This window comes from Physeter macrocephalus, unplaced genomic scaffold, assembly GCF_002837175.3.
Source record: "Physeter macrocephalus isolate SW-GA unplaced genomic scaffold, ASM283717v5 random_867, whole genome shotgun sequence".
In the NCBI taxonomy this organism is placed as follows: domain Eukaryota; kingdom Metazoa; phylum Chordata; class Mammalia; order Artiodactyla; family Physeteridae; genus Physeter; species Physeter macrocephalus.
The window spans coordinates 11,463-29,268 of NW_021146153.1; the positions used below are offsets into that span (position 1 = coordinate 11,463).

The 17,806-nt window shown below is 47.6% G+C and overlaps 1 protein-coding gene across 1 annotated transcript; it reads right to left on the reverse strand.

Annotated features, from left to right (window-relative positions):
- Positions 1-13,952, reverse strand: LOC102976805 (grainyhead-like protein 1 homolog; the record flags this gene model as incomplete). Its single annotated transcript, XM_055083338.1, has 8 exons — positions 1-517; positions 1,697-1,761; positions 4,259-4,344; positions 4,681-4,772; positions 6,891-6,928; positions 8,015-8,154; positions 9,447-9,498; positions 13,656-13,952. Coding segments are annotated over 8 exons (885 nt in total), but the record flags the coding sequence as incomplete, so codon positions are not given.
- Between the last annotated feature and the right edge of the window lie 3,854 nt (positions 13,953-17,806).

Sequence of the window (17,806 nt, forward strand, 5' to 3'; positions counted from 1 at the left end):
TGAGGCAGTCATAGTTACACCGAGTCTGACGCGCACTAGTGAGCAGGCCCGCTAGCACTGAAGAGACAATATTTTTATAAATAACGTAGCAGATACCTTAAGGTTCCCAGGTAATCTAGTAAATCTTGGAACAAAGTTTTCACTTTTAATGCTAAGTATTTATATCAGAAAATTCAAACATCGTGGTATATGCTTTCTCTGTCATCTGAAAAACGCCAATGCAATATAGTCAATGCTATCTCCAAGCCAAATGCGGCGCCATCTCCAACTGGAAAGGTTCCCCTTCCGCTGACATCCACCCCTGTTTGGAAGGTGGCCGACCGGGGAACCTGCGGCTTGCCAACCCAAAGGCCCACGTGACCGCTTCCCTGAGCTCGCTGGGAGTCGTGGGCCGGGGCGCCCTCAGATCTCGGTGAGGGTGAGTTTGTACAACCCCCCGGCCTCTTCGATCTGCAGCTGGAAGGTGTCTTCGTTGGAGTAATGCTTCACGATGTTGTCGTCCATGTTCACCAGGATCCTGCGAGAGGGGAGCCAAGACAGACCCACTCAGTCCTGCCCGCTCTGCAGTCAGACCCAGCCTCCACCGTCAGCTCTGCCCCTTACTAGCTAGGATGCGGGAGGCAAACTGCTTAAATCTCCCTGCGCCTCAATTTCCTCATCTACGAAACGGGTATAACAGGGGTGCCCACCTTATAAGATTATTGTAGGGATTAAACGAGGGACTCAAGTAAAACACTTAACATGCAGGGCATGTGATAAAGGAGACACCCTAGCTTAGTTATTGTTATTATTTCAGCATGTAATAATCATTCAATAAACAGCATTTATTATAATGAACAAAATAAGTCTACAGGGGAGCACTTCATTGGTCCAGCTTTCGAAAGCACATCAGTAAGATTAACCTACATGATCTGAAGCCAGAGCTCCCTGACAAATTATCTTCCCTTTAATTTAATTACCCTTAAAGTTTAGCTGAACTACTGTCAGGTCCAATCGTTCCCACTAGGCCTATCTAGAAAATTCCATTCGCTTTACAATTAAGCCAAGAAATTCTTATTCTATACCCTGCTTACCCATGCCAAACAGCACAGACGCTTAAGTAAAACAGTACTAAAAATATTAACTTCTGGACAAAGAAGCAATATTCTGCGATTGAAAACATGATCCAGGGCAGGAGGATGGAGTGGGAAGGGCAAAGGTTTTGCAGTCGGTCAAAACAGAGCTTGAGTCATGGCCTCGGCACGGACTCCCCACCTGCCCTTGGACAAGCCTTTCAGGCTCTCCGGGCCTCGGCTGCCTCGTCTAAAAACTATGAGTAGTAGCACCTGTCTGAGGGTAACGTGAGAATTAAATAACACACGAAGTGCCCGGTCCAGTGCCTGACTCACGACAGGGCTCAGTCAACGGGGTAGCGATTGCTGTCATCCTTAGTAAATTTCATCACGTGTTCTGGAATTTGGAGCCACTGCACTGCAGCCAAGCATGCGAAGAACAAAGACTCTACTTGAAAAAAACCCACAGAAATGTCCTACAAAAGTAAATCAACTTTATGGGATAAGTTAGTAAGAAAAAATACATTCTTGCATTGATGCTTCTATGACTGGCTCTCGACTGGGCACAAATGCAGGTGAATAACATGAATGTTGTATAATATTAACGCTATTTAGAGGTACTAAGAATGCCAGTCACTGCTCACCCTTTTTTACACTTCTTGAATATTTTCCCAATCTTGTCTTGGGGAACATCATATTTGTCTGAGATCTGAAAGAGTAAAAGAAAAATAATCACAAAATGCTGTTTTCATGCCTTGAAACAAACAAACAATATATATATTAATATAGTGGTACAGACACTCGACTTTCCATTTCTCACAAGTGCACATGCAAAGACACAGATGAGAGCCCGTCTGTATCCTGGGGAGGGGTGTTACCTGCCTTTGGAGAAAGCTGGAATCGGGTGTTTGTTATTTCTCGAGAGATTACAGATGTCCCAAGTCTATTACATGGCCATAGTTTTTTGAAAATTACTACCTCACAGAGCAGTTTACGTTTCCAGAGAAGCTGAGCGGGAAGTACAGGGCTGCTCACTGTCCCCCACACCAGTGTGCTGCGCTTGTTGCGTGGGAGTGAGCGACCCTGCGGCGACTCAGTCGCCATTAGGAACTGACGTCCACCATCCACTCGGGTTCCCTCTCTGAGCTGTACGCGCACGGGTTTTGACAAGCGTACAATGACACACATCCATCTTGTCACAGGTACTTTAATCAGCACGCAGAGGCCTCGCTTTGGAGTCAGACACACCTAAGCGGGATCAGTTCTGACTCACCTTCCATTGGCAGGTGACCTTTCTAACCCTCAGCTTCCTCTTATCTCACCTCGCCCACCCCAGGACTGCTGTGGGATTAAAACGTGTCCAGCACAAAGCAGGAGTTAATTTCGGGTACAGAATCATGAGAAGGAAGGAAACGATTTCACATCCCACAGCCCAGAAGGAACACCAAGGCCCTGATCACAGCAAGGCCTGCACCTCTGCCAGGGCTGCCCAGAGCCTCTCCAGAGGGCAGCGAGGCTCCGGCCAAGGTGTGGCCCCTCCTCCCCTCCCCTTCATGACCAACGGGTGGTCCACACAGTGTGATGAGATCAGTACGGTACAAACTTTGGAGGTTTTCCTCTCAGGGCACAGGCGCTACCTGTACAGGAAGGGGATGGATTACTACAGGACAAACAGCTGATTCAGTCGAGATCCAACGCTTTATCTGCACTGCTGTCCAGACCACTCCCACACTGGGGTCACTGCCCACCCAGCCTCAATCTGAAGAGCACAGCTCCAGGGGGCCCTGAAAACGGGGCCTCAGAAGACCAGCCTTCAGATCACTTTCGATCTAACAAAAATACACATTTCAAACCAAATCCAAGCTCCCATCATACAAACAAGTTCATTTCTTTTCTGTGTCACTGGATAGCAATTCTTTGCATATTTACGTAATCCCCGCCCAGGAGATGGAAGACTGTAATGAATTCCTCACGAGTTGTGAACAAGTTCTATTCGGCATAGTGAGTCTTCTTCTCACATTCTCCTCTCCCCATAATCAAGAGTTTGCGTGATTCTTAAGAAGGGCTGTCAGAAGGTAAGCCAGAGGGACCCAGGAGAAATCGCAGGAAGCAGAGGGCTACGGGTGGCAGGACGGGCTTAGAGCCGCCGTGGACGCCGAGCTCCCTGAGGGGCTGAGCGATAGCGCCCCCAGCCTCTGTCCTGCTGCCCTGCTTTCGTTTTCTCCATCGCATTTATCAGTACCTGGCAAATTACACAGTAATGTCTTTGTTTACGTTCTTGTCTCTATCTTCCTAACCAGAATCTAAGCCCCACTTGGCACTGTCACGCACCCTTCTAACTCCAGGGCCCAGAACGGTGTCTGGCACAAAGCAGGCCCTTAACAAATGTTTCTTAAATGAACCCAACACACTGCAGTAGTCGGGGGTTCGGGGGGGCCGGGAGAAACCTATCTCCAGCCCAGTTATGGGCGTGCTTTGAGCTCAAAGATCCCGATGATTTACAGGGGGCCGAGGTTGATAAATATCAAGACCCAGTGCTGATTCCTTGAATTTCACCGTGGGGCAAAGCCAAAACGGGGAATCAGCATGGCACCCTTCTCACATCTCTCTCTGATGTCTTAAGGGCAGGCTGGGGTCAGTTTGCTGTGGGCCCTTTGCTGAGATCCCGCAGGAGGGGCCGTGGTCGTCTCTGGTCACACGTCTACATTTTCATGAATAGGCTCTGAGTAAGATCTTGACACAAGTTCGGTCACGCCCCAGATCAGGAGTTTCAAAGGCAGACCGAGGAGCCACTGTTTTATGTGTGAAGTTTTTAAGATTTTATTCGCTAGAATTAACTTTTGCCGGCTTCTAAGTAGTTTAAGTGGCTATCTCCCTTTAACCAAGTCTATGAAAATTAAACTATTCCATAGGTCATCACAAATTCACTCGATTCAGAGGATTAGACATTGCTGAGTGAATACTATCTACCAACCAGTGCGCTGGGTGCAGCGGTCTGAGGTGGGGACAGCCCTGCAGCCGCTGAGGACCTTGGGACGTGGGGTAAAACGTGGCACGTGCTGCAGCCACAGACAGGGTGCTGGGGCTCAAGAAAGGCTTCAGTACCACACACAAATCCGGATGGTCTGGTAAGATTTGTTCCAATCAAATTCTATGTAAGTTTGTTTTTACGTTTTAAAGAGGACCACAAAGTTCCTCTTACTTACAGCTTCCATCAGGCCTTTCAAAGATGGAGTCTTGAGCATCAGGGCATCGAAGACTTCTTCCGACTCCTTTCGCACATAGAGCAGCACTGACCGCCAATCGGGAATAAGGAGGGAAAAAGAAAAGTGCACTTCGTTGGCAGGAGCAAAGTAAGAAAAAGACCGTGGGTATTGGTTAAAATAAAAGGAGATGTCCACATCAAGGACAGCAAACATGAACCGATATACAATCTGTCTTAAGGAACACGGCTTTCAGCTTCTTTTAACTCTGTTGGAAGTCCCAGCTCAAGCCAGGAGCTGGTCTGATGGAGGAACACTCAAGGAAGTCAACACTGACGAGATCTGTTTGAGCAATGTATGCTTTTGACAAATTCAGAGCTCACTTCCCACTGAAAACTCCCACTAGGAAATGTAAAGCAACGCACCTCTCTTTGGTTCTTCTACCCGGCTCAGCTTAGCAGGAGGAGGGACCACAAAATCGTCTTCCGAGCCGTAAGGTCCCCTTTTCAAGTTAGACCTGCAGGTGACCCGAGGTATGCAATCAGTGACTCCACCTTAAATCACTTGCAGAAACAAGAGGAGTTTGGGGGTGTATCGCTGAATCTTAGCTTGAAAATGACCTTCGTTCTCTATCTGGTCCAGCTTCCTTATTTTGTGGATGAAAATCTGAGGCCCAAGGAGAGGTGCCAAGCGAACCAGGCTCGCACTACTGAATATGGCAGAGCTGGGGCTACACCCAGGCACCTGCCAGACACCCGGGCTGCTCGTACACAGCTCAGGCTGCCGGTGCGGGGACGCGGTTTCTTTTTCAGGAAAACACTTATGAAGGAGGTGGGATCTGAGACGCACGTGAAGGTGGTAGCAGAGGAGAGGGCATGTCAAAAAAGGGAGGAAGTGTGAGCGGGAAAATGCAAAGCCAGGCTGGCTGAAACAGAATGTTCCAGAAGAAGATAAATCTAATCTGGGAAATCTTAATCATTCAGCTCTGAGGAATTCTAGATTTCGTGTTGCAGTTATCAGGGAACCTGAAAGTGCTGTGAGACAAGAATGCTGTAATCCGTGTGCGCGGGAGAGGTCGGAGGGGCTCCAGGACCTACAAGCAGAAGAACCAGTTGGAGGACTTTGGAGACAATCGTAGCATAAAACTCCAAAGGGTTAAAGTACAGCAGTGTCAGCGGAAATAAAAAGGGGAAATGTTTACAGTACGTTTGGAGAAAGAAGTGAAAAGATCAGAGTGATTGGCTTTCAAAGTCACAGTTATGCGGTGTTCAATGTTGGGAGGCTCAGAGTAGGTGAGCAAGAAAACGGTAAAAAAAACCTGAAAATGAAATAAGTGCTTGCTTCTGAGCAGAATCATCACTTCAAGAATAGAGGCTGGGCCTTAAAATACCCTGTCTCAGCTTCCAGCAATAACAGGCCTCCAACGAAAGCACCTGCAGGATTCATGTCTGAGAACACAATGAGTTAGAGGCAGAGAGGCCTGTGGCCAATTCGGGTGGGCACGGGGCGCCAGGATGGCCCGAAGAGGGGGGCTGGGCCCTCAACACCGTGGGGTGCTGAGCGGGAGGGCTGCTGGCGTGGGCCAAGGAGGGCGCCCCAGGGGCGGGGAGCAGCACCAGGCACACCCGGGGGCCTCCTCTGGGTTTCTAAAGCCCAGTTTCCACAAGGAACCAGGGCTTCTCGGAGAAGAGGCTGACTTGAGGGCCGGAGAAGGGAAAACGCAAGTGCCTGGAACACACTCTGCCTGAAAGTGAGGAAGTGCTCGAGCAGTGAGGACAGGAGGGTCGTGTCAAAGGGATCCAGGAGCAAGCTTGAGGGACCCCAGAGCCCCGGGACAATGTGAGCAGAGTAAATGATGCTGATGGATCCGAACTTAGTGAATAAAACGAGAAACCGCGAGTCCGTACTGATATAAACATGTAAATGAAGAAATGCAAAGTGGGGCAAGGAATGAGATGTTTGCAAAGCTACAAAGCCTCTCCCCTCAAAACACCTGCTACAAAAGGAGAAGAGTAACTCCACAGTGAGAAGCCTGGTAGACACGGCCTGAATCAAGCGATCAGAGCGAACGTCACCAGCCGCGGGGTGCACTGAAAGTGTGTGCCCCTGACAGGACACACCGAGAGCAGGGCCTTGTCTGTGACCTTCCCGCCAAGACGCATCATCTACCCCAACCAAGAAGAAACAAAGGACAGACCCAGACAGAGGGATGTCCTGCAAACCAACGGGTCTGTAACCTTCAGAAGTATCAGCTGAGGAAAGTCAAGGAGAGATTGAGGCCGTTCCAGATTGAAGGAGATTAAGGAGACAGGACAACGAAATACACTGTGGGAGTCTGAACTGGACCTTTTCTTGCCATAAAGGAGATCACTGGAACAACTGGCAAAGCCTGGATGGGAACATGGACTGGCTGGTACTAAGGTGTCAATGTCAATATCCTGACTTCTTTACGCAGGAGAACATCCTCATTTGTGGAAACATACACCAAAGTATTTAGGAATGATGGATGGGTCACTGGGTCCCCAACTTACTCTCAAATGGCTCAGGAAAAAATGAGTTCTTTGTATTACAATTATTCTATACGTTTGAGATTGTTTCAAAATAAGAATTTGTTAAAACAAAACATAAATCTTACCCTTCACCCTCCAATTCTTCTGAGGCAATGGGAAGGACCTGAGGACAAAAAAAAAAAAAAAAAAGATTGCTTTTCAAGAATATGCTAAAATACTTCAGACCTTAAATGAATTATTCCTAAAATGAAAATAATTTTGAATGTGACCAATCTCATACAAAATCCTCTAGCCTTATTTTTCAGTGCCCAGATTCTTGGGGATGTCTTGAACTCCTCTAACTCGGGGGCTGGCAAACTACAGCCCACGAGATGAGCCTGGCCCCGTGCCTGCTTATTATTGGCACACGGCCACACCCATTCATGGCGCGGCGTTTACGGTGCTTCTGACCCCACAGTGGCACAGATGAATGGTCACAACAGAGACTGTCTGACCCCCAAAAGCCTACAATGTTTATTATTTGACCCTTTACAGCACAAGACTGCCGACCCCTGCTCACCCCAAAGCTTCTCATTAGAAACTGAAGACATTGGCAGTGACTTTCCTGAAGAATTCTGAAAACTCATCTGTCTGTAGGAATCCATGTACAAAGCGCATGGCAGATGTCTTTGGGGTATTTCTCTGAGCTCAGCTTGACGGGCACGCTCCACTCCACCCAGGTCCTACCTCCACTGAGCTTCTGCTCCAAGCAAAGCTGACTGCATATTTGTTACATTTCACATTAGTCGCCAAAACACAGCCAAACGTGTGCCAGCGGTGATCCCCTAACTTAAACCATAGAGAGAGCCCTCCGATGTTCTTTATCCCATTAAGGATCCCACCCCCAGGCATTCCTCTGGCTTTTCCCTCCTGTCCAGACCCATGTAAGTTAAATTCACAGGATCACAGACTCAGACTCCAAATTCTGTTACTATTCCAGTATCCTTTAAATGAGCTAAGATACAAATAGATAAATTCACACAGAATTAACTTGCCGGGTCTTGTACTGTGGTTCCACCAACAGTGCTTACTACACACCCTTGACTGCATGGACATCACGTTGCCCAAACCGAACACTCCAAAGAGCTGACACCTAACACTGGCCAGACCTCACGAAGTTTTGGCTTCTGTTTGCCATGAATAATGCCAAGGACTTTCCTTCTGTGGAGCTGCACTTCCCTGCAGCCACCCTGGGGTCCTGGTTACCCACGTGAGCGCCCCGCTGTAGGCTGGCAAAGTGCACGTCAGGAATGAAGAGCACAGGCTGCGTGTCGAGGTCAATGAAGGGCTTGAAAACCGTGACATCCATTCGTTTGTGAGAGGGAAGCAGCGGTACTTTGACATCAGAAACTTAAAAAAAAAAAAAAAAAAAATGAGGATACCACAGTCAACAGCTTACATACGCAGACCGGATGCAGGCCACAGAGCATTTTCCTCACTGTTTAAGAAACTTAAATTGTAGAAGAATACCAAATACAGGTCATGCTGCCTGAACTGAGAAGAATCACAGCTTATGGGAAGGAATAGGTTGTTTGTATTTGCACTAAAATCACTTGCACATCTTATCAAAACCAGGAGAGAAAAAGCCATCTTTAAGCACACACAGACACACACAACCAGAAGATCCAGAGCAGAGGCAAAGCATGTTTAGTTTCTGCCTGAAAGGCTAAAACTTATGACTGTATAAACATAATCTGGAAGCAATTTCACCCTAGTTCTCCTCATTCGATAATTTGTTCTGACAGCGATGTACGCTTGAATTCAGAACACGAACCTCAACTTCAGACCTTCATCTTCAGAACCGAACCTCAGGGAGGCTGAGGGTCAGCACGACCATCTACCTCTTATTAACTGAATTACAGACTCCATCATCCCCCACCCTGCGGTGCTTAGTGACGAGCTTTCCTAGCCAGTTAGCTGCTCTCTGAAGTGACGTCGCGAGGCTGCAGCGTGAGGCCAGCGAGAGCCCTGACTGTTGCACTCAGGCCGCGTCTGCTGGGCGCCAGCCACGAAGAGAACAGGTGCGGCCGCCCGCACACTGTGGATGAAGCGCTGCCCGCACAGAGCAGCTTGCTGGTTTTTTTTTTTCCTTTTCGCTGAAAGCTACAGGATTTTCCGAACATGACTGCTGGTCACATTAAAAAAGAAAAAGAAAAAAAGCTTTCCCAGTGCCATGTCCAAACAGAAGCCCTGCAGATTCTGCAAATGTCAGACTACTCAACCTAAGACCACCACACTCATCTGGAATGAAGACAACCTGAATTCCAAAGGGTGTTATTCTTAAAAACCTAGACAAGTTCCAATCTCATCATGAGCTATTCGGGCGGACTGTGTGTTATTTTTCAGGACTGGAGCCAGCAACCTGAACCAGAACTGACACAGCCAAAATTGTCTGAACTCTGGAGAAACTCAGGAATCCTTCCTGCAGTTCCCCAGAAAATGACTTAGTTCAGCCCTCATCTGTCCTTGTACCTGGTTAAAGGAAGCAAAGCTACCACCTCACAGCAGTAAAAAATATCCACTACTCTATCTTCTTCCTGAAACCTTCAAGTCACCGTTCTGAATGGAAAAGGTCTAAAATGCTTGGTGAAAACACTTCTACTTACAGGCATTCAACTGGGAGCTGGGGTCAGTACACTTGCCTTTTCTTTTGCTTTGTTTTCGTTCTTCATCCCTGATTTTCCGTTCAGCTCCCTAGGTCAAGAGAAGACAAGACATGGTTCTGTTTATCTGATCCTCTTGAAAATATTTAACTCTTATCCTGACCTATGGGGGGAAAATATCTCCTCTTTGGAAATGAGCTGCATTGCTTACTATACTCACGAAGCTTATCACAGTAGTTTCCTCTAAAAAGCCCATTCTTAAAACTATTTTTAACTATATGAAATCACAGGAAAACACTTATTTAAAAAACAAACAAATAGAGCCAAATTCCCCTCAACAATGGACGTGGCCAGGTTAAATGGAAAGTTAAGAAAATCCATTAATGTACCACACACTGGCTTCAAAGACACAAGTGACTTTTCTTGTTGTCTGTTAACAAGAAAATGAAAGAAAAAACACAGGTTAACCCTGCTTTGAGTGTACTTTCCTGTATGGGCAACATGGTCACTGAAAACCGTGATTTTGTCCAAGGACTTGGCATCTACTAAGTGACAGATAGGACCAACTGTGACTCACAAAAGCAAACATTTAACTGGAAATCTGCAGTCACCTAAAAGAGAAAAAGTAGGCTCCCGGGCCTACAAAGAGGACATATGTACACAGTGTGCTCCAACCACACAGAGAACGGCACTGCCACACAGCTGAGCCCACAAGCCTGTTAGTGACAAGCACGACCTGAAAGTAAGCAAGAAAGTGCAATAAAAACAAAACTATTCGTTAGTCATTTTGCTTTTGACCTAGTGGCATTTTTTCTGGATGACGTAGATTTCTTTACAAAGTTATTCAGGTATGAACTTACTTGACTTAAGGTGACTTACTTTTCTGTAAATAAATTCCCTAATAGCAAAGAGAGGCAGTAAAAATCATCCCACTGATTTCGGCACGATTGTACAACAAAACCACCTTTAAAAATACGGAATACAAAACACCCTTCTGCCTTTTAGAAGATGTTGCTCCACTAATGCACCAGTAGACATACATACCTGCTTATCAACATTGCTACGTGATACTGACGCAAACATCATCACCTCCCTGACGGAGGAGAACAGGCAGAGATCGCCAGTCTCCTCGAGTTACCGACTGGAGTTGGTCGGTATCTCTCAGGTGCTTCTAACAGTCTAACAATAACTTCATGTAGATGGTAAGTTATATTCCCTAAAAGGAAGTTTTACAAAATAGGACACTTTCCTCCTTATTTATCAGCTACATCTACAAAGCATGAAAAGGGGCTTTTGCTTCCACTCAAGATTTACCCTCTGCTCAGAAACAACTGACAGAATGACAAAGTGCATGAAACAAGGATTCTGAAGGCCCCGAGCCACCAGGCAACGAGGAAGAGCAATTCCCTAGAAACGGGAAACCAGCGAGGCGAGACCCCCAGGTGCTGAGCACCCCCCAGAGTTTCCAGGCTGCGGCCCAGGGAGGGATGTCTGGGGGTCTCCACGGGCCAGATTCCTCGGAATGAGAAGGCAGAGGCAAAGCAGAGAGAGCAAGGCGGCAGGCAAAGAGGAAAGCTGGGAGAGAAAGAACCCTGGATGTCTTCAGAGGGCCCCACACACTCAGCAGAGCGCCGAGAGCACACAGCGTGAGGAAGCCACCCGCAGTCGGGGAGCAGAAAACATCTGAAAAGACTAGAGGCCAGGGCCCGAAGCAGCGCCTGCTCCCAGTGATCAGACTGGAAAAACGGATAATTCACGGGCACTGGGTAGAAGAGTCCGGAAGAGCTCGCCTCAGCCGTGGGGAAGGATGGCCTGACACTGAGCACTGCTCCTGACCCGCCCAGCAGACGGGAAACGGGAGACCTGGGGAGATCAGCCTGTTTCCAAGGAACTTCACTAGATCGCAGGACAAGGCTCAAGAAGATTCACAGGATGACAGAAACATCCAGCACCCAACAAGGTAAAACTCACATGTCTGGCGTCCAGTGAGATGCCAGGCATGCAGGGAGGCAGGAGGCCAAGAGTGAGGAGGGTGATCAAACCACTGAAACAGCCCAGAACTGACACGGAAATCAGACATGAACACGTTACCGGAGCCTCAGTCCACGTGTTCAGAAGCCAGCGGACGGCTTCCCTGCGGGCGCAGTGGTTAAGAATCCGCCTGCCGGCGCAGGGGACACAGGTGCAAGCCCTGGCCCGGGAAGATCCCACATGCCGCGGAGCAGCTAAGCCCGTGCGCCACAACTACTGAGCCTGTGCTCCAGAGCCCGCGAGTCACAACTACTGAGCCCGCGTGCTGCAACTACTGAAGCCCACGTGCCTAGAGCCCGTGCTGCACAAGAGAAGCCACCACAATGAGAAGCTACTGAGCCTGTGCTCCAGAGCCCGCGAGCCACAACTACTGAGCCCGCGTGCTGCAACTACTGAAGCCCACGTGCCTAGAGCCCGTGCTGCACAAGAGAAGCCACCACAATGAGAAGCCCATGCACCGCAAAGTAGGGTAGCCCCCACTCGCCGCAACTAGAGAAAGCCCGTGCACAGCAACAAGGACCCAACGCAGCCAAAAATAAATAAATAAATAAATAAATAAAAGAAACAGCAGATGTCAGAAAAAATTTTAAACGGATAAAACTTTAATTTCTCCCTAGATTTTTTAAAAAAGAACATGGACATCGCAATAGTTTGTCTTTTGGCTGAAAAGAAGAAAGTGGTATGAAGGAAAGAGATGTGACTTAGGGTCAGAAATCCCTGCTCTACGGCAGATGTGACTTGTCATTTGTAAAATGCAGCACATGTTAAAGCACTGCGGTGGGTAGACTAACGCCCCTCAAAGCTGTCCACGTATGAACCCTAGAACCTGTGACTCTGTCAGCTTACACAGCAAAGGAGAAGGAGGCTGCTCCCCAGCTGACTTTAAGACAGGAAGAGTATCCTGGGGCACCTGCGCGAGCCCAATCTAATCACAAGGGTCCACAACAGCAGGAGAGCCAGAGGAGCACGTGTGAGGATGGCTCTGAAGATGGAAGGGGCCACGAGCCAAGGAATGCAGGCGGCCTCTGGAAAGCAGAAAAGCAAGGAAACAGGTTCTCCCCCAGAGACTCCAGAAAGGAATCAGTCTTCCAACACCTTGATTTTAGCCCAGTAAGGCTTGGGTCAGACTTCTGACCTACAGAACTGTAAGATGATGGATGTGTGTAGTTTTGAGCCACTAAGTTTGTGGTAATTTGTTAACAGCAGCAGAGAACTAATACACCTAGCACATTATCAGGCACGTGGCCGGTACTCGGTAAACATCGCTGAGCCTGGGTGTTTGAGGGAGTCCTCTGGGCCTGGAGGGCCTCAGGCTCATCCACGTAGGGCCGCGTGCTTGCTCTGTGCACCCAGAACACAGGCCAGGACACCAGACCCCTGATGGCAAATATACTGCCAGTTTCCTAGTACCTTCTAAAAATCTTAGTGACAGAGAGGTTTTAACAGGATGAGAAGAGGAGACTGGCAAACACAATACAGTCCGATATTTCTGAGTGGGAAAAGTCAGTCTTCTTCAGTCTTGGTTCAGCGGACGGCTCCGCCCCGTTCTTGAGGGTACCACTGTCTCCAAACCCCAAACCGGCGTGGGCCTATAGCTTCTCTCTGGATTTAATCCAGCTGAGCCCCTCGCGCTGCACCTGGCAAAAGTGCACGTCTCTTCTCCGGCAAAAAAGGCGTCATACCAGAGAAAAGAAATGACACTGACGTCATTTGGGCCTACGCTCTCTCTTCCTGCCTACCTGCTGCTGTCAGGAAGAATCTGCATCCCATTTTCTCCTGCCTTAGTGAGCTGGCTGACAACTCGCCAAACAGCCTGGAGGGAGGTGAGCCAGTGATGACACACGCACAGAGTCCTCAGACCCAGAGCTCAGGAAGAGCTCCAACACCGCACCCGTGGCCTGCAGGTCCCGTAAGCTGAGGGGTCACCAAGGATTGGGTGCAGCTGGCATGAGTCCCTGTGTGCCACCCCATCAGACACGCCTGACAAAATGTGCTCATCAACGCCTCCAGTTTTTCAGTCAAAAGGAGATTATTTTTCTCCCCTACATAATGTGATTTTGCATGGCTAAAACCTGAACTGCTTATTTAAAATAAGCTCTTTTATGTTATCAGCAATACATTCTTATCGAACTTAAACAGCTCCTGGTCTTTTCCTGTGAGGAAGGGTGCCCCTCGCACGCGGTATTCTAAGCGTCCCTGCCGAGTCGGCAGCCTTACCTTGTCACAGAAGACTTTGATCTGGCAGTATGCCCGATGCACAGGCTTGTTGCTGCGGTTGTTATAGCTATAGGTGTCGATCTGAATGTTCAGAGGCAACCCCTTCACACCTTTCTGAGAAGAGAAATCTGTGCTTAAGCAGTTCACGGAGATGAAAACCTGCAAAGCGAAGAAAAGGTTCTGTAAGCACCAGGCATTGACGGTCAACCTTTGCACAGCTTGTAAAAACAGTAATGTCACTGAACCTATCCAAATATGTTCTAAATGAGAGCTCAGCTTCTTGTTTAAAAGATTTTTTAAAGAGGTAACAAAGGGTTTATTTTAAAACCACCTTTGGTCATAAGAATGCAGACCTTAAAGGGAAAAAACAGACAGCAGCTTTGACCCCCTGCCAATTCTCCCCCAGAACACTTATTTAGTATCATACGGTGGGGCTGAGGCTGGTTGTCTTTCTTGATGTCATTTTTTTTTTTTTTTTTTTTTTGCAGTACGTGGGCCTCTCACTGTTGGGGCCTCTCCCATTGCGGAGCACAGGCTCTGGACGTGCAGGCTCAGCGGCCATGGCTCACGGGCCTAGCTGGTCCACGGCATGTGGGATCTTCCCAGACCGGGGCACGAACCCGTGTCCCCTGCATCGGCAGGTGGACTCTCAACCACTGCGCCACCAGAGAAGCCCTCTTGATGTCATTTTTGAATGTTCCAAATGGTATACATTCTCTTTGCAGCTGTTTTAGAGCTTGCAACAAACTCTTTGGGGATCTGCCTGTCTTTATGTCTATACCACCTCCTAGGATGACCTGTAACATCTATGTCCCAATATTTTGGAATTTAGGAAACTGTTCCTTAGGGAGACCCAGGTGAACCTTGTACAGAACACGAACACGCTCCGCTTCCCCCGCCACCACCACCACCCCGCCCCGTATTTGTGATCCTGGATTTTAACCTCTCCACACGCGGTCACAGGTTTTTGAGCTTCCCGTCAATGCTTTAGTTTTAGAATTTATTTCTGATGCATGAGCACCACATAGTGGGTATTACTGGAATTACAGTTTTTAAAACCGGATGGCTCATTTCAAAGACCCTAGACCCTTACTCTGGATTCCTGCCAGACCTGCGTGAGGTGACAACCCTGTAGCCCTAACAACCAAAAACAGATCGGCCACAGTCGTGCGGGGTGCCGCTGGCTGAAGCCAGACCCAGAGAGGGAGGGAGACGTTTCAGTCAGCAGAGGGGGGAAAACCTGTAAGAAGGTAAGATAAGAGAGCACGGAGTGGGAACAGAGGGTAAGGAGAACAAATTATAGCCACAGGACAAAGAACGCTCTCCAGAAGGTATGCAAAATGCTGAACCAGGGTTCCTATTCTTGCTCTAGTCTATATACTGTTTTTAAGTAGGAAGAGCCCAAAACATCCTAAAAAGATGGAGAACTTGTCCAAATAAACAGACTGAGAAGTCGCCTCTCACTCGTCCCTCCACTCAGCCCCATCCGCCCTCTCGTGCCGAGGGCTCGCTCGCTGGCAGCGTGGCCCTGCCCCCCTCTGTCCCTGTCCCTCTTCCTGCTGCCGTCCCCTCCTGTTGCAGTCCGCTCCCCTCCTGTTGCAGTCTGCTCCCCTCCACAGCTCCTCTCTGCTGTTCTCCATCTAAAGGTCCAACTCAAGGCCCTGCTCCCAGACTGTCTGCATTCAGCCCGCACTGTGACACAGAGCCGACAGCACCGAGCCATCGTGCTGGGCGTGCACCTTACCCACGCGACCTGGCGTCGTCAGCACAGCCTGGAGGGCCTGTTATCCTCTGCTTACAGGTGAGGCCTGGAGAGACTTTATAAACTGTCCCCAGGGTAGAAAGCAAAGGGCTGGGATTCATATAAAAGACTTTCCCCCTTCACTCCTGGCTGCCTCTGTTTCCCAAACCAACTTTTTATCCTATAGACAAATCACTTGGCTTTTCTTTACTACCTGGAAAGGTTTGCCATTTTTATATGTGTATGTTTTATGTCCCTGACTAGATCGTAAATACTCAGCAGGCTGGGTCCATTTCTCCACTTGACACGGTTCCTGATCTAGGACTGCCTTACCTTACCTACGATTTTTTTCTTTTAAGTAATTTTCAGCAAATAAGCAAATTGCTCTAATTTTTTAAATACATAAATCTAGATATGTAGGCAAAACTGGCACACATGAATTTCAAATCCACTACAGAAACTTAGTGCTTTGACTTTATATCTTTTCCTATACGTTTTTTTAAAACCATTTCATATATAATCCATAAATCAAAGTTAAAAAGATAGTCTATGGAATAGATGAAAGAAGGACAAACAGAAAGGCAGACAGAAAGACAATAGTTCACGCAAACAACTGAGCACATAAAGTAACTAAACCACCACATTTTTCATTTTACAACTAAATGGAAAATCTGAAATTTTTCTCCATCATTCCAGGCCACCCGGTTCGATTCCTAACTCAAAAACAGCTGCCTGGGAAAGTTACACTTTACCCTCAACAGTTCCAGGAAGTCTCTGACCCAAAGTGATGTTCCCTTTTGCACAAGAAGATTTCACGGTAATCCAACCGAAAACCTAACCTGCCCTTGCTTCCCAGTGTCAAGTTTCTATTCAAAGCAGAAATAAGCAGGAGCCAGATCCCAGGATCAGTATAAACATGGAGCCTTCAGAGAGACATTACTCTCACTGTTATTCATGATCACTTACAATTGCTTTCTTATGGACATGCTTCTCCTATTTTCATATCAACTCTTTCTAAACCTGGCGGTGTTCTAAATGTGTCAGAGAAAGTGTACGGCGTCCCTAACTCAGCATTAAAGAAGTGCCACCTTCTCTAGATAAACATACAAACATACCAGTAAACAGTGAACGGGTTGTGCGGTATCTAGGCCAGGGACACGAGGTACAGGAACAGTGGGCTGAAGCCCTGCAGGAGAAAAATGGGGGCGGCACAAGAACAAGCCGGACAGTCACAGGGACAGCTGGCCCTGAGGGGGACACGCATGCCATGTTTAAGCCTCAACCAAAGGCTGGCAAGGGTGCAAGATGCCTTAGATATGTTCTAGCAAGAGGTAATGTGGTCAACAGGAAAGGTTTTGGTCTGAAAATCAAAACGCCTAAGTTTTGGTCCCAGCTCTGTCACTAACTGCGCTGTGACGTGGGCAAGGGGCCCCCACTGTCAAACACAGGGTTGGATTAGACAACGATCTCTAGATGACTTTTAACTGCAGTCCCAGCATATTTACACTGAAAGATGATGAATCCTATATCCCTACTCTGTATTTCTAGTGACAATAATCTTGTGAAATACGTTGATCAATCAACTTTTTACAAATCATCTTATTTTAAGAGTACCATGTGACGTTGCCACTTAAAGTTATCATACTAGCTACTTGTATAAAATTAAGAATCTTACAAAGCAGTGGTTCTCGAAACGTGGCCGGAGCATAATCCTGCCTGGGAGGTCGAGTGCTTCACACCCTGACTCACCTGGAATCCCTGGGCTGTCAGCTTGTACCGGAGACGGTGACGGTGAGGCCACGTCTACAGTTCCTGCTCCCACGCCTGGGGTGGGTTTCGGGCTCGAGAACTGTCTTACGTCCTCCCTGGGTAATTCTCGTGATCAGCCAGGATAAAAACCACTGCTGTCAAGTAATTAATCTTCTATGTACTTACACACTTCGAGTGATAAAAGATCTCCTTTGGCTCCAAAACTCTGAGGTTATTAAAACGAGTCCCAATATATGGTTTCCTTTCTTGAAAGAGTTCCGATGTGCTTACATGTATTTATATGTATCCCATCAGGTTGTTTTTAATTAAAAAAAATTTTTTTTACAGAGGTACAGCCCTATCAAATAAGAATAATATTCATTTAATCAAAGGAAAGATAAAGATGAAAGCATCTGCTCAACTTTGCTATTCAATAAGGTCGTGTAAATCCTCAAGAACTCCAACTTTAGAAGACAGAGACCAGGAAAAAACCTATTAAAAACCTGTCAGACTTTACTTCTTATGTTTATCCCTCATGTGACATTTGATTTTCATGGGGGTTGACGTGTATGGATTAACTGTGTGTTCGGGTGTGAGACTGGCCGGTGGCGTCGTGCCCAGAGGACAGATACAACGTTCAAGCAGCCCTTCCTGTTCCTGG